General features: G+C 51.2%; 1 protein-coding gene across 1 annotated transcript in view; it reads left to right on the plus strand.

Annotated features, from left to right (window-relative positions):
- The first annotated feature begins 5,493 nt into the window (after window positions 1-5,493).
- The window catches only part of Nod2 (nucleotide binding oligomerization domain containing 2), a 43,399-nt gene continuing 34,591 nt past the window's right edge, over window positions 5,494-14,301 (plus strand). Inside the window, exons 1-2 of the mRNA XM_005367043.2 lie at window positions 5,494-5,537; window positions 10,921-11,387. Coding sequence (XP_005367100.1) covers window positions 10,929-11,387 — 459 coding nt within the window. The 5' untranslated portion in view covers window positions 5,494-5,537; window positions 10,921-10,928. The remainder of the gene's footprint in view (window positions 5,538-10,920; window positions 11,388-14,301) is intronic.

Genomic DNA, 14,301 nt, shown 5'->3' on the forward strand with positions numbered 1-14,301 from the left:
TAGCTGTTGACTTACTGTCTCAAACACCACACCATCAGGGAGCAGTGAACATGTTGGTGGGCTGCCCCCAGCCGGCACTCAGCATAGCGCTGTTCTTACTGGCTGCTCAGTGGGTCACTGCTGTGTGACAGGACTCAGGAGCAAGTGAGTGAATGGTGAGGAAATGCGGAAAAGGAACTGGGCTGTGGCTCCAGCTCAGGGCCAATCATCATGCCTCTCTGGGTGCCAGGGAGATTAAGCCAGTCCTTTTTATGTGCAGGCACTCTCCCCGATGCCTCAAAAATAGAAAATGAATAAATAAATTGCTGCTCACTACCACTCCAGAGATCGAGCGCACTTGAGACTACAATACTGAAACTTCCTTTTGAGAAATTAAAAGGAATGATCCCTGGGGAGGATCTCTCTAGGTCTGCAAAGAAACCTGAGTTGGCAAGGTGTTTTGCAAGTGACCCCAGACCTGGTAATGTCGCTCTCATCTTTTTGCAGCTGTGCATACACGATGAGCCTTTTTGACGATTTCAAAGATTGTTATTTCTGCAGGACTTCAAATTGGGGCCACAGACCAAGTGTGCTGCTGACTGATTTTGTGACCGCATTGAGAGACAATGGGAAGGATGAGGGTGCTGGCCTCATTTCTGCCCTGCAGACTTGCCCGTTGCTGCGCTCAGCCTCCTCGTCTCCCCTCAACCCCAGGATGGTCAGGCTTCTGATCTATGTCAGGATTTACTGTGGAGTGGAGACAATAGAGCTTTTCTCATGGGGCCTGTTATGTGATGAGGACATGGTGCGTGCTTGGGGGCAGGCAGAAGTGGTCTGAGATCTGGGTGCTCGGCTGTTTTTCTAGGCCACACAGATACAGGGACACTACCTCCTGAGGAAAGTTGTGCAAGGTAGAGGCTGAGGAACTATTTTTCTTTTTTTTTTTTTGTTTTTGAGACAGGGTCTCACTATGTAGTCTTGACTGTCCTGGAATTTGCTCTGTAGACCAGGCCTGCCTTGAACTTACAGAGATCTGTCTGCCTCTGCCTCTGCCTCCCAAGGGCTAGGATTAAGTGCACTATCATGCCTGGCAAGGAACTTTTTTTTTTTTTTTTTTTTTATCAAACACTCTGTTGGGTGGTGGAATATTTACTTTGCCAACATGGGATTTGTAAAATGGGAGTTGGTTCCAGAAGCATTATGGGACAATGAAGAAGGAGGCTCTCATCAAGGAGTCAGTGGGGGAATGTGGGTGGGAGAGCTGTCTTCTATTTGGTGCCTAATGTTCTTAGGCTAACCCTTGTAGATGGAGGGTGTTCGTTCCTGGCCTCTCAGACCTGAATCACACAAAAACTATATTATTTGCAATACTGTTTGGCCAATAGCTTAAGTGTATTTCTAGCTAGCTCTCCTATTCTAAACTAACCCATCTCCATTAATCTGTGCATCACCATGAGGTAGTGGTTTACTGGCAAAGTTTTGGCAGGTTTCTGCGGAGGCGTCTGTCTCCCATAGTGTCTACATGGCTTCTCAATGACTCTGTCTTCTTTCCTCCTCTATCTGCTTGGAATTCCCACCTTGTTCTATTCTGCTAAGCCACTGGCCAAAACAGCTTTATTCATTAACCAATAAAAGCAACACATGTACAAAAGGACTTCCCATACCTATCCCTGTTGCTATAACAAAATGCCACAGACCATCTGGCTTATTTAAGTTTATTTCTTATGCTTCTAGAGGCTGGTGAGTCTAAGGTCAGGACTCCTGCAGATTGGGTGTCTGCAGAGGGTTCATGACAGATGGCTGTACCCCATGACTATCTTGCCATCATGGGAATCCTTGGGTCTGCTTCATAGGGGCACTAATCCATTCTTGAGGGTCTGATCTCCCAAGCCCTCGGGGGTTAGGATTTCACTGTGTAAAACTGAGGAGAATTCAGACATTCAGACCAGGTCACATCTGGTCAGCAAAACCTTCCCAGTTCACTGATGAGCTCAGGGATGGCTTAGTCCGGGAGGTGGGGTGCTATCAGGATGCTGGCTCTCATTCTGAGGTAGGAATGGAGTGAGGACAGAGGCCCGGGACACCCAGACATACTGAGCCCTCCAGTTTGAGGCAGCTCAGTGGCATGTGCCTGGCCGAACTTGTCCATCTTTCAATGAAGCTTGGGTCATGCCTATGCCAAAGGCAGAGGTGAGCAATGACCACTGGGGGCTTTGATCCTCCAGAACCCTCGGTCGGGTAGGAGAGGAAGACATACAAGGAACATGATCTGGGATAGAAAGCCAGCTAGGCTGATGGTGTATGACATGCGTGCAGCTGCTCCTCACAGCTTAGAGCACAAGGAGACTCCCATGGGGGACTGTAGGCTGTGGCCACTGAGGGACCGGCAAGGACCCCGTTAAAGGGGCAGAGAAGGGTAGGGACTTGATCAGTGGTGCCTGCTGTGGGTAGTTGGCCCACCGTAGGAAGCCAGTGGCCTCTGGGAACCTCTGCTTCTTTACCTTAAGAGTCCCAGCCAGAGCAAGAGACCACGAAGGACCCATCTCCAGTGATCATCTGGCTGCTATGGTTCTACCCTAGTAGGTAATACTGGCCCTAATTAAGGTAGGTCTTTCCCACTCTATTCGCCAGGCTTCTCTGTAAACTCTGTCAAAGACCCCCAGAACTCTGCTTTGTCCATTTTCTGGATGATTGTAGTTCAGTCGAGTTGACGCCCAACGTTAGCTGTCAAAGACTGGTTATGAGACACCGGACATGACGGCAGTTACTTTAGTGCAATAAGCACCCTCACTTGAAAATCGGCATGATTTGATTTTTTTTTGAAGGAGACTCACTAGGGCTGCTCCATGAAGGAAATGCTGCTGGCAATACGGAGAATGGTCAGCAGTGCCTGCCTAACCTAGGTCAGTAATGAAGCTCTGGGCTCAGGTAGCCATGGTGCTCTCCTTGTGTGATGCTCTTTGGGGGAGATGTGAACAAACATCTCGTCTGCAGTGATATTTTTGTTTTAACTAATAAAGCCTACCTGAAGATCAGAGTGCAGAGCTGAGCCACTAGAGGTCAGGCCGTGGTGGCACACACCTTTAATCCCAGGACTCGGGGACAGATGAATTCCTGTTAGTTCAAGACTACCCTGGGCTACAGGAAATGAATTCAGTCTAAAAGGGAAACAGAGCTCACACAAAGGTGATCCCAACATTTGGGATCACATGCCTTTAATCCCAGCACTAGGCAGGTAGAGACAGGAGTCATATGGCTGGGCAGAGAGAGAAATATAAGGTGGGAGGAGACAGAAGCTCAATGCAGTCTGAGGAGGCATCCGAAGACAGGATCACCCCTTTGGCCTGAGCATTGGTAGAGTTAAGAACTCTCTGGTGTCCGGCTGTTCCACTTCTCTGATCCTTCAGCTTTCATCCCCTGATAACTGACTCTGAGTTTTTATTATTAAGACTAATTAGAACTTATGCTACACTCCTTACTCAGAGAATCAATGACAGAAAGTAAGGATACCACCAAAGTTCAATTTAATGAACCAGTAAATGTATGTGGCTGCTTATAGCAGCAGAAATGGCCCACAGACAGCTGCATCACCAAAGCCCACTCCAGCATGGATGACAGCTCAGGAAAGCCAACGCAGAGGTGGAAGATGGAGTATCGGGTCTTCAAACTCATCCTCAGCTTTAGCACCTTCTGGTCCACCCAGGCTAGACTGTACGCCATCTCCAAACAATGTAAGAAACGGTGAGGCAGATGCAATGGCTCGGTGGCTAGAAGTGCTTGCTGCCAAGTCCCACAACCTGAATTTGGTCCTCAGGGACCCACATGGTGAAATGAGAGAACTGGACTCCTGCAAGGTCCTGTGATCTCCACTCATGTGTCACACATATGTGCACCATACAAAATACTCACAGACAATAAGTCAATGAATAAATATAAACGTTTCAAATTTAAAAAATTGCGAAAAAAGAAACCCCACAACCATTCCCCATTCAAAGAAGTTTGCTATTGCTGCCTGCACAGGCTTAATCAGTATCATGTTGAACGCCCCATAGACAGCACAGAACACCACTGGGACCTCTCCCTAGTGATGACCATATCTTTCAATGAAGCGGATGCCACCTCAGCTGCCGGGCACTTATTTGGAAGCAGTGCAAAGTAGTGGTTAGCACACAGTCTTTGGTATTTGGGCCTGGGACATATCCTGAGGACACTTTCACTGTGTGGACAGGCCAGGGAACTTCCTGAGACATATTCTAAGGGCGCTGTCACTGTGTGGACAGGCCAGAGAGCCTTTCTGAGACACATCCTGCGCACACTTTCACTGTGTGGACAGGCCAATGAACTGCCCTGTGTTTCACTTTCTTCATGCATAAATTAGGGACAGGAACAGTAAGTACTCTGCGGGGGTGGGGGTTTGTCGGGGTAAGGGAGCTACAGTGAGCACAGGCCAGCACACACTGTCAGGTTAAAAACAAAACTCCAGACAAATGGCTGGCTATCTGCCCTAACTACCAGAGACCATGCTGGCCTCCAGACTCACTCGGTATCTGTAGGTCTCCTCACCCTACCCTCTACCCTAAACTTCTCCAGCTCCTGGGCTTCCCTCCCCCAACTTCTCATTCCTGTGTAACCCTGCCATTTCGGCCATGTCCTCTCTTGGCCCATCCTCTTTTGTCTTCCTCTCTTGGTCCCTTCTCTCTTGGTTGTCTCTTTCTCTTCCTCTCTTGCTCCACCCCAGCCCCAGCCCCCAATGACCCAGGCCCCATCTGCAGGCCATCTTCAAGCTACTACTTTCTCACCCTGCTCTGAACTCTTCCAGATGCCTCTGGTTGTACTTTTCTTCCTATCGACAATAAAAACCATACCTCAACCACACCTTGGGGCATCATGTCCTCATTTTATAGTCAAACCTCCTGTGTCAATGTCAATTATTCTCTTTATTTATTTTTGAGGCTTCACATTCAAGCGTTTAAAAAATAACATTAAGAATAGGAAGTTACAAAATCGAATGAATGCAATAGAAACATCACAGTGCAATTGAATGCTGATTGGGATGGTGGTAGCGCCCAGGCTCGGGGGCTGTGTGGGAGGCACCCTGTGACTTCTCTCCTCAGCTTGCGTGGGACCGACAGCCAAGGGGGGAAAGAGTAACTTTAAATGTCCTAACAAGTTTCCACCAGCACAGTCATCTGGAAATGCAGCCATTAAGACTGTGGCTAAGGGTTTACAACTCCTGGGAGGGGGGCATCGGTTCCTGCTGGCAGCGAAGGCTTTCCTAGCTCTTGTTCCCGGAACTCTATGGTTCCCTCCTGATTGGAGGGTGGCCCAGAAAGTGGGCCACATAAAGGCAGGACTCACAGCACCGCAGGCAGGCCTCTTCTACCGCAGTACGGGTCTCACCGATCCCTGGGGGGAAATCAGGAGGGGTGTGGCCGCCCTTCTGAGTCCGCCAGAGTGGGCGGGGTCTCCAGCTAAATGGGAGGGGCGACGGGCGGGGCGAGATCATTGAGGGAGTCCTGGAGCCTCCCCAGTGGAGGAACCCCGCGCTGCAGCTGGCGGTGAGTGCTTGCCTGCTGTGGTCTGCGGGTGCTTGGGGGTGGGTGGGTGTGTGGAAAGAGGGTTTTCTGGGGCAGACTGAGGGCTCCGGGCGACTGCGCTCGCTGTGGTGGAGACCACGAGCGCCTAACGTCCCATCCTTGGAACGCTGGTCACTGCCTCTGGAGCTGGCCTGGCTGCGCTTCTGGAAGGCACCCTGTTTCCCCTGGAAGCATCAGCAGAGTAGATAGGCTGTAGAAGGAAAGGGGGTCTCAAGGGGCAGACTGTGGTCACTGGGGATGAAGAGGTCTAGGATATGGGAAGCACATCGAATCCCCCAAGATCCTTTGAAGTCTGAGGGGAGGCTGTGATTTGGAGGTGACTGGGCCAGTGAGGACCTCACCTAGAAGGAGGAAATCTTGCTTTGGGTCACAACAGGAGCTATTCCTGGCCCAGTTGTCCCTTCTCTGTGTGCCTCAGTTTCTCTGTCTTTAGTCTTCTTTCTAACCCCAGCTGCTGCTCCGTGGTCCTTGCCATTGTCTCCTGCCTTTCCTTACTCATTTGTGAAGGTGGGAGCTGGGGTCAAACTCTATTTCTGCCCAATGCCAGCCCAGCACTCAGCCTTCAGGCTTGGTCCCCTCCTTTGCTTCCCAAGCCATTGGTGCCGTCTATGTCTGGACAAGCTAGCTCCCAAGCCTCTGGGTGGGTCGGTAGCTGGCTGAAGCTCTGATTTCCGTGTCTCTCTCAGAGCCTGCAGGGTCCTGGCTTGGAACAGGAGTGTTAGCTTTCCTGCGGGGTATGATCTCCCCCAGGATTGATGTTCTGTAGGGGAAAAGCTGGCCCTATCAGCCCCCTCTGCCCTCTTGGCGAAAAGACCAAAGTGACAGCTCAGTTGCCTCTCTTCTGGTCAGTCTGTTATGAGGTGATTGGAGCCCCTGCTCTCTTGGCCATTCCATGTCAGTTGGCCTCCACGGCGGCACCACACTGGCACTGGCTCCATCTTGCCCCTCTTACCCAGGTCAACACTCGGTGTGGCCCAGTAAACAGGTTCTTACTACTAGCAAGGTGGCTTCTATGCCCATTTAGTTAAAGTCTGCGCCTTGCAATGGCTACTCTCTGGTTCCACGGGGCTACCTCCCCAAGCTGTGTGGAATATGCAGATTCTCATTCATCCAAACCCTATCTCTATGCACTGGGCAAAGCACAGGGTCTAGAGAGGAGCTCCAGCAGAGTGTTATGCTAAGATAACAGGAAGGACTGGGGGAGAAAAAGCTGGGACACGGCTTGGGGACCACAGTTTCATATAGCCTATATAGACCCCTCTGAGACAGTGAACACTGAACAAAGTCTTTAGGAGGCATGTGGCAAGTCATGTGACTATTTGTGGGACAGAGTGCCCTGTGAGCAAAAAGCTTATGCAGAGGCAGGAGCATGGCAGACCGGACAGGCTCCCCCTGTTCTGAGAATGAGGAGGCAGGCAAGGGGCTAGAGCAGGGTGGGAAGGAAGGAGCAGTTGGGGGCTAGAAGGAAGAGGGCAGGAGTTGAAGTCTCTTGTATTGGGCTTGAGGTTGCTATAAAGGCTTTTGGCTTTCGCTTTGACGATGGTGAGAGCCACTGGTGGGCTGGGCTGTGAACAGATAAGGCCTCAGCTCTGACTTAGGGTCTGGCAGGTTCATCTAGTTGTGAGGCTCAGATTGGCCTACCGAGGGGGGGGGCGGTCACGGCAGATGAGGGAACCATGAGGAGGCTTTAGGGCTTACATCATGGTATATAGAGAGGTGGAGAACCTGTGGCTTTCAGATGTGGGGTCTGTGGAAGGTTGGGTGGATAGTCTGTGGTGCTCGAGGGTGGCAGAGTCAAGGATGACTCTGGAGTGTGTGGCCACTTTCACTTGAGTGAGGAGCTGTTCCAAGGAAGGCCTCACGATGGCTTTTGTCTGTTTGGAGATGCTGGTGGGCACCACGTGATGTTGAATGGTGTCCCGAGCTGGCAGTGACTTTCAGGCACCACCAGCACACAGTTGGGAATTAAGCCTGAGGGGAGGTGGGCTTATGCAGGGAGAGAGTGACTCAGAGAAGAAGTGGCAGTGATTCAGATCTGGGGAGGGGGTGCTGGCCTTGGAGGTAGAATGGATAGAAAGAGCAGCTCATACCCCGGGAGGAAGATCAGAAATATTCCTCACGGCCTTGAAAGGAGTGCCCCCAGGAGGAGAGTGAACAGGTAGTGCAAATGCCATTGACAGAAAGGGAGGCCAAGAACAGAAGGCCAAGAGCTGGAAGTCAGGGTTTGTATTCTCCTTGGTTGTGGGTGTGGGAGGGGGAGAAGGAGACAGGCAGGACTTGGGGATGGCCATTCAGGCCCGCACTAGGGAGGGTAGAAATAAAGGACAAATTAGTCCGTTCTATGATGGGAACTGGTCTCCTGGGGAGCAACTCAGAGGGCGAGGGAGGGTGAGGTTAGTGTCCCAGGAAAAGCCTGGCCAGCCAGGACTGGACAGCTCAGAAGCTGTATTCTGCACTCCTCTGGGTACCTCCCTTCCTCTTATCTGCAGAGGTCTGGGGGCACTTCAAGGAGAGCTCAGCCCTCAAAGAACTTCAGGAAAACCAGGCTCCCCATGATCCTGGGAAGGAAGGAGGTGCTAGGCATGTGTATGTGGCAGGAGGGTGGGTGGTCGGGATGAGAGAGGCCTTCGTAGATGCCCTTGATTCTCTGTTTCAGTGAGGAGGTGCCCCCTTTGTTTGGGTTCATCTTTCAGAGCCTAAGAGTCATTCTAAGGTGGCACCAGCTGGATAGCGAAGACAAGGCAGGGCAGACAGAGCAGCGTGTTTAACCTGGAGAGGGTGAGTCTGACTAGTTAGGAAGAAGGTGCAGGAACAGGATTCTAGGGCCAGCTTAAAAGTGGTGACAAGAGCGATGACCCTTTTGCTTTCCTCTTCCAATCTTAGCTGAACGAGCTAAACTAACGAAGATAAACTAAGATAAACAGCCGGTCAGGAGAACAGTAGCAAACCTGGGTTTGGATCTTTTCCAACTGCTTAAGAGTAGATGGGAAGATGGCCTACTCAGAGGCAGGGGACTGGCAGAATTGGCCTTCAGGGCTATGCCTTGCTTTGTGGTCTGCTGGAGACTGGCAAGATGGGACTTTCCAACTGCAGGTGGGAGGCAGAGCACCAAGCCACAGGCTTTCCTGCCTCACCCTGCCTGTGTCCACATGGTTGACGTCATTGTTTGGGCGTGTATGGTTCTGGCATCCGGCTGGCTCTTGGCATATCTGGAGAGAGCTTCTGCTCTCACAATTTGTGGGAGACATCTCGCATCCCCAGGGTCTTTGAGTGAAAGCCAGTGTAGATGTCCCAGGCTGTGTGCCAGGACTGCCAAGAACCAGCAAGTTCTGGGTGCTGGCCCGCCAGCTCAGGCTTCCTGCTCAGCTTCTGGGATTTCCCCTAGGGTGGGTTGGCTGGATCGGGGACTGCCTGTGCAATGTCTCTGGGCGTTTGACTCATGTGCGTGCTCTGCCCAGTATCCTGTGGGTAAAGTGAGCCAGGCATCCTCACGACCCTCCAGACTTCCCGGCTGCACTTCGGGCCTCAGGCCAGAGTGCTGCCCTGGTCTCTGTGCTGTTCTCAGAGTAGGAAGGGTCAGTGGTTCTTTCCTCAGGACCCGAGCAAGGCTGGCAGGATAGCTGGTGCCCCAACTCTGGGTGGTTTGCACAGTTGAGAAGCACCCCACGACTTAGTCACAGATCACACTGCCCCTTGCTGTTGTTGCCCTCTCCCTGTTCTCGGCTCCTCTGCTTGGACTGAGCACAGGACACAGTTGATCTGCTTGGCCAGTGAGAACTCTCAGCTCCTGGCTAACGGTAGCCTCCATAGTAGGGATACTGTCTCTCCTAAGCTGCTGGATGCTCAGGTAGCTTCCCTATCTCACTTTCCCTGTCTGGCCAGTGGAGGCTGTCGGGCAGCAGGTTAGTAATGTGGTGCTGAGTTAGAGATTGAAGATAGACCCATAGCATTCCCGCCCCAGGCTTCCCTGGGTGCACTTAGAGTCAGCACCCCCAGGGCTTCTGTCGAGCACAGAGCCAGGCAAAGCTCTGGGGTGTCAGAATGAGGGAGGTCTAGCCTGCAGTGGGAGCCTGCCATAGAGGGGGGATAATCACTATCTAACAGAAAAGGCCGGAACTCCCCAGACCATTTCCAGCTGCCCCCTCTGCGCTCCAGGAGCGTCTTAGAGTGTCCCGGATTGCGAAAGGAAGCCTTCCTTCCTCTTCCTCCTCTTCTGGACTCTTTCACTTTCGTTTTCTCTCTGGGCACTGCCCCAGCCCTTATCTTGGACAGTGGCAATGACAAATCGGCCCACTGAAGCTTTCTGATTTTTCTCTGCTGTTCAGCTCAGAGCTCCTGTTGGTCCCTTCCTCGCAGAGCCCCAGCGCTTGGGACTGAAGGCTGAACTCAGTACCAGCTCCTGAGAAGAGCGATATCAAGGCAGCAAGTAGTGTGTGCTGCTGAGTGCACAGCACGGAGCAAGGGCCTTAGAGGTGTGTGTGTGTTTGTGTGTCTGTGTGTTTGTGTGTGTGCGCGTGCATGTGTGTGTGTGTGTGTGTGTGCATGCATGCGTGTGTGTTGTTGTGGGGGTAGCATACCAGTAGGCTTCAAGATACCCCATTTCACCAGATACCCCGTTGCACCTGACTTGGCATCTTTGCAGCCAACCCCAGCTCTGCCCATGGAGCCGTAATGGGTTATGTGCAGTCGGCAGGGCTGGGGACCTGTAGGGATACCAAAGGTAAGAGATAAAGGTTTGCACCAGCAAGAGACCCACTGCTTATGTTTCAGTCCCAGCCCTGTCTTTCCCAGCTATGACAAATACTACAAAATCCCTTGCCTGCGTACCTCAGTTTCCCTCTCTGTAGATGGGGTTGGCCACAGCCCCCGCTTTCTAGAAGCTGAGAGTGGGAAATGAAACATTTCTTTAAGGCCCTTAGGATGCACTTGACTGATCCAGTGGTTCCAAAGCTGCAGGCCTGAGTGTGGTCTGCGTAGAAGGGAGCTGATCCGCAGGGGGCTACTTCTGCCAGCTCTGCTTTGTGAAACTTGCTAAGGTGGAGAGAGCAAGCATGGTTATGGTAACCAAGGGCTCCCATGTCTGGCTGCTTTAAACTCATGGGACCTGCAGCTAGTTTCTTGATATCCTGGGGCCTCACCTTGGGGGAACTTAAGACTGGAGAATGTCCAAGTACACCTGTAGCCCACTTGGACTTGAGGTAGGTTGCTGCCTAATAGCCTGGCTTCTAGAGAAGTCATTCCCTGACCTCTGACCTCTACAATTTGACTTCTCAAGAAACCGTTTCCTGACCTCTGAGTACCCCAGCCTGACTCTTGACCTCTGACCTTCCCTGCTCTCTTACAGGCTGTGACATGTGCTCACAGGAAGACTTCCAGGCACGGAGGAGCCAGCTGGTGGCACTGTTGGTCTCGGGGTCCTTGGAGGGCTTTGAGAGCATCTTGGACTGGTTGCTGTCCTGGGATGTGCTGTCCTGGGAGGACTATGAGGGCCTCCGTCTCCCTGGCCAACCTCTCTCCCATTCTGCCAGGCACCTACTGGACACAGTCTGGAACAAGGGTGATTGGGGCTGTCAGAAGCTTCTTGAAGCTATCCAGGAGGCCCAGGCCAACAGTCACACCCTTGAACTGCATGACAGCTGGGACACTCACTCCCTTCATCCCACCAGAGACCTGCAGAGTCACCGGCCAGCCATTGTCAGGGAACTCTACAACCACGTAGAAGCCGTGCTGGAGCTGGCAAAGGAGAGGGGATTCCTGAGTCAGTACGAATGTGACGAGATCAGGCTGCCAATCTTCACATCATCGCAGAGGGTAAGCCGTGGCCTGTGCCAGCAGAACCCACAGGAGCACGCTGCTCAGTCACCAAAACCATTGCTCTTGTGCATACAAGCCCACGAAATAGCATGGTTGGTGGGATCTGCTATGCAGAGTTGGCCAGGCAGGTCAAAGTCGCTCTTGGTTGTGCCAGTATGTCAGTTTTGGTGGGGGTAGTTGTGTGGCAGTGCAGGGCTTGGATTCAGCAGCCAGAATGATGCAAGTTCAAGAGCATCATTGTGTGACTGGATGGTTCCATATAGAAGCTCTCCAGCTACTCCTCCCACTTTTTTCCTTTTTTCTTCTTCTTGTTTGCAGTGCTGGGGCCTTTCACTCCGCCCCAGCCTTAGCCTCTACCCTTCATTTCTCCCATCTCCGTCTCCTCATCCACAGGACACTCTTAACCTCAGGGATGCGCAGGGATTCTGGGCGAGCTCACTGAGTTAACCCCATGCATCAATTAGAGACGTGTCTGGGAAGCCCATCGTCCCTGGCTGCTGTCATTTCTGCGGAGTGGCTCTCTGTACTTGCAGACTCTTATTTGCTATCTGCTTCAAAGCAACAGCTCAACGGAGAATAATTCCGCATGATGCTAAATCTGAATTTAATAGTATAGGTCTCTGTGTGCCAATATCGTTTAAAGGCGCACCTAGGATTTTAGATATGAAATTGCATTAGAACAGGAGATAACTGCCCCTGAAATGCAATGATTCAACAGAAACCACAAGGGCAGCAAAGTATCACTGAGTATTTCTGAAACGTCTATTATCCTGTAAGTGGTGGTCTCCAGGCTGCCTGGGAAGCATGAAAATAGAAATACTCCACAGTTCTGAGAAGTCTGCAGTAGTGAAGGAGAGGTCAGGGGTGGACTCTGGCCTTGACCCATTCATTCAGCTGGAATCTATGAGGCTTACCGCATGCCTGGCTGTGTTAGAGCTAGCTGTGCGGAGAGCATTGCTTGTGATAGGTGTTTGGTCAGCACTTGTTAAGTTATTAGGGCTACATTTCAGTGCGAGGACGGGCGAGCTGGACTTCAGGTGAGTTTGGCTAAGCGAAGGCTGAGGTGAATGAAGCAAGTGTCTCTGTTTCCGGTGTTGCTTTCAAGCTGCTCAACGTGGCTAAATCTTCACAAAACACACATGACCTGGGCCTTCTCACTACTGGGCACAGGGCCTGAAGGCATGCCCCAGTGTGCCTTTCGTTAGCATTCAAAAGCACCTATTTCTTGCCCTTCCTTGGTGCCTCCTGTGACTGGTTGTGGGGACAGAATCAGTTCATGTAGAAGTTACCAGATTTGACCTAGTGCTCAGCAGTGTAACCAGGGAGAGCGTCTCTGAAGGGTTTAAAGAATACCACCAGATGCTTAGGCCCCAGAGGAGACGGGAGCAGGAATACCAAAAGCATGGAGACTATCCAAGAAAAAAAAATGGGAAAACTTCCAGGCCAAAGAAGCGATCAGTGGATGCCTATAGATACCCAGAGAGAAACAGAAAGGAGCACATGGTCTTACCTAAATCCATGGGATGCAGCAGAACAGAGGGACCTTTAACCTACTAAACAGGAGAAAGGCAGGATTTCAGTGAGCAAAGACTCCATCCCAAGAAAGAAGTAAGTGGGGCCAGCCACCTTAGATCCCAGCCCTTGGTGAGTTTCAGGCCAGCTAAGTCTACATGGTTAGATCCTGTGTCAAAAGAAAGGAAGGAAGGAAGGACTAAGTGGACCCCAAAGCCAACACTGAGGACGAGGGAGTTGGCTGAGGGATGTGACAGTGGAAAGAACAGCGAATAGCAGATCTGAGGATTTAGAGGCGGCAAAGAGGATGATCCCACGGCCTGAAGTTAAATGCTTATCATCCACTTTTCCTTCGTTCCCTTCAGCGCTGCCATTCCGGGATCTCTGGCTTTCTTTCCCTCCGTAGCTCAATTTCTGATTCAGTGTAGGCAGCACGGTATTTCCAGCTAACATGTGTCTAGCATTAACCCCTTCATTTCTTTAGAGAGGTGGCTATCACTGGTTGAATGTTGAGAACGGAAAACGCATTGTGGAATAAAGCAGAATGCCCTGTTTCCCCGAGCAGGTGCAGAGAGAGTGTGCACCAGGCACAGGACCAGCCTTCTTTCTAGCGGTCCACTTAAGCCCTGCCCTGGTCCATCCTCCCGGCGACGGAAAGTGTGTTTGTTGAGAACGAAGAACAAGTTGACCGTTCGCGAAGGGCTAACTAGAAATGGAGCCCAGGCCTGCCTCTTTCCAGGGAGTGCACACTTCCCTTTGTGTCGAAAGATGTGAAAGCGTTCTGGAGTTTTTTGCTCAGCTGGGGATAACAGTTGTTGGGGAACCTCAGGCTGGCAATGCCAACTGTGATACCAGCTGTCTGCGTGACTCATGCAGATGCTAAAGCCAACGGGGCTGAGGTGACAGACTGAGCTATAACTTGCTTGCTCCTGTCACAGTACCTACTTCCACAGTTGCAAATTGGGAAATGTGCCATACCTACAAAATAGCATGTTTCATATGTCTACATCCAGATGAAGAAGCTGCATGCTATTGGGACCTTGCCCTTCAGGTGCAACCAGTAGAGGCAGTCAATGATCTGATTTGTCTGTTAATTGTTCCTTTGCTTTTTTTTTTTTTTTTTTTTTTTTTAGTTTCTGTTTCTTTTTTTAGATTTTTCCAAACTGTCTGTTTTATTTTAAAAAAATGAAGTGGCAAGCTACACATATGATGCCAAGAAACAGCAACGTTGCCTTTTCTTCTTAGATGAAGGCTCCCAGGTCAGAGTAACTTACCAGGGTCTTTGGATGCAGCCTGGCCTCTGCTTCCTTGGTAGTCTACTAGGAACCCTCTAGTAGGTCAGTGACAAGGTCATTGATGAGTACATTAATCCTGGGCTCGTTCAAGCTGGAGTATCTGG

Source organism: Microtus ochrogaster, unplaced genomic scaffold (genome assembly GCF_000317375.1).
Source record: "Microtus ochrogaster isolate Prairie Vole_2 unplaced genomic scaffold, MicOch1.0 UNK15, whole genome shotgun sequence".
NCBI lineage: Eukaryota > Metazoa > Chordata > Mammalia > Rodentia > Cricetidae > Microtus > Microtus ochrogaster.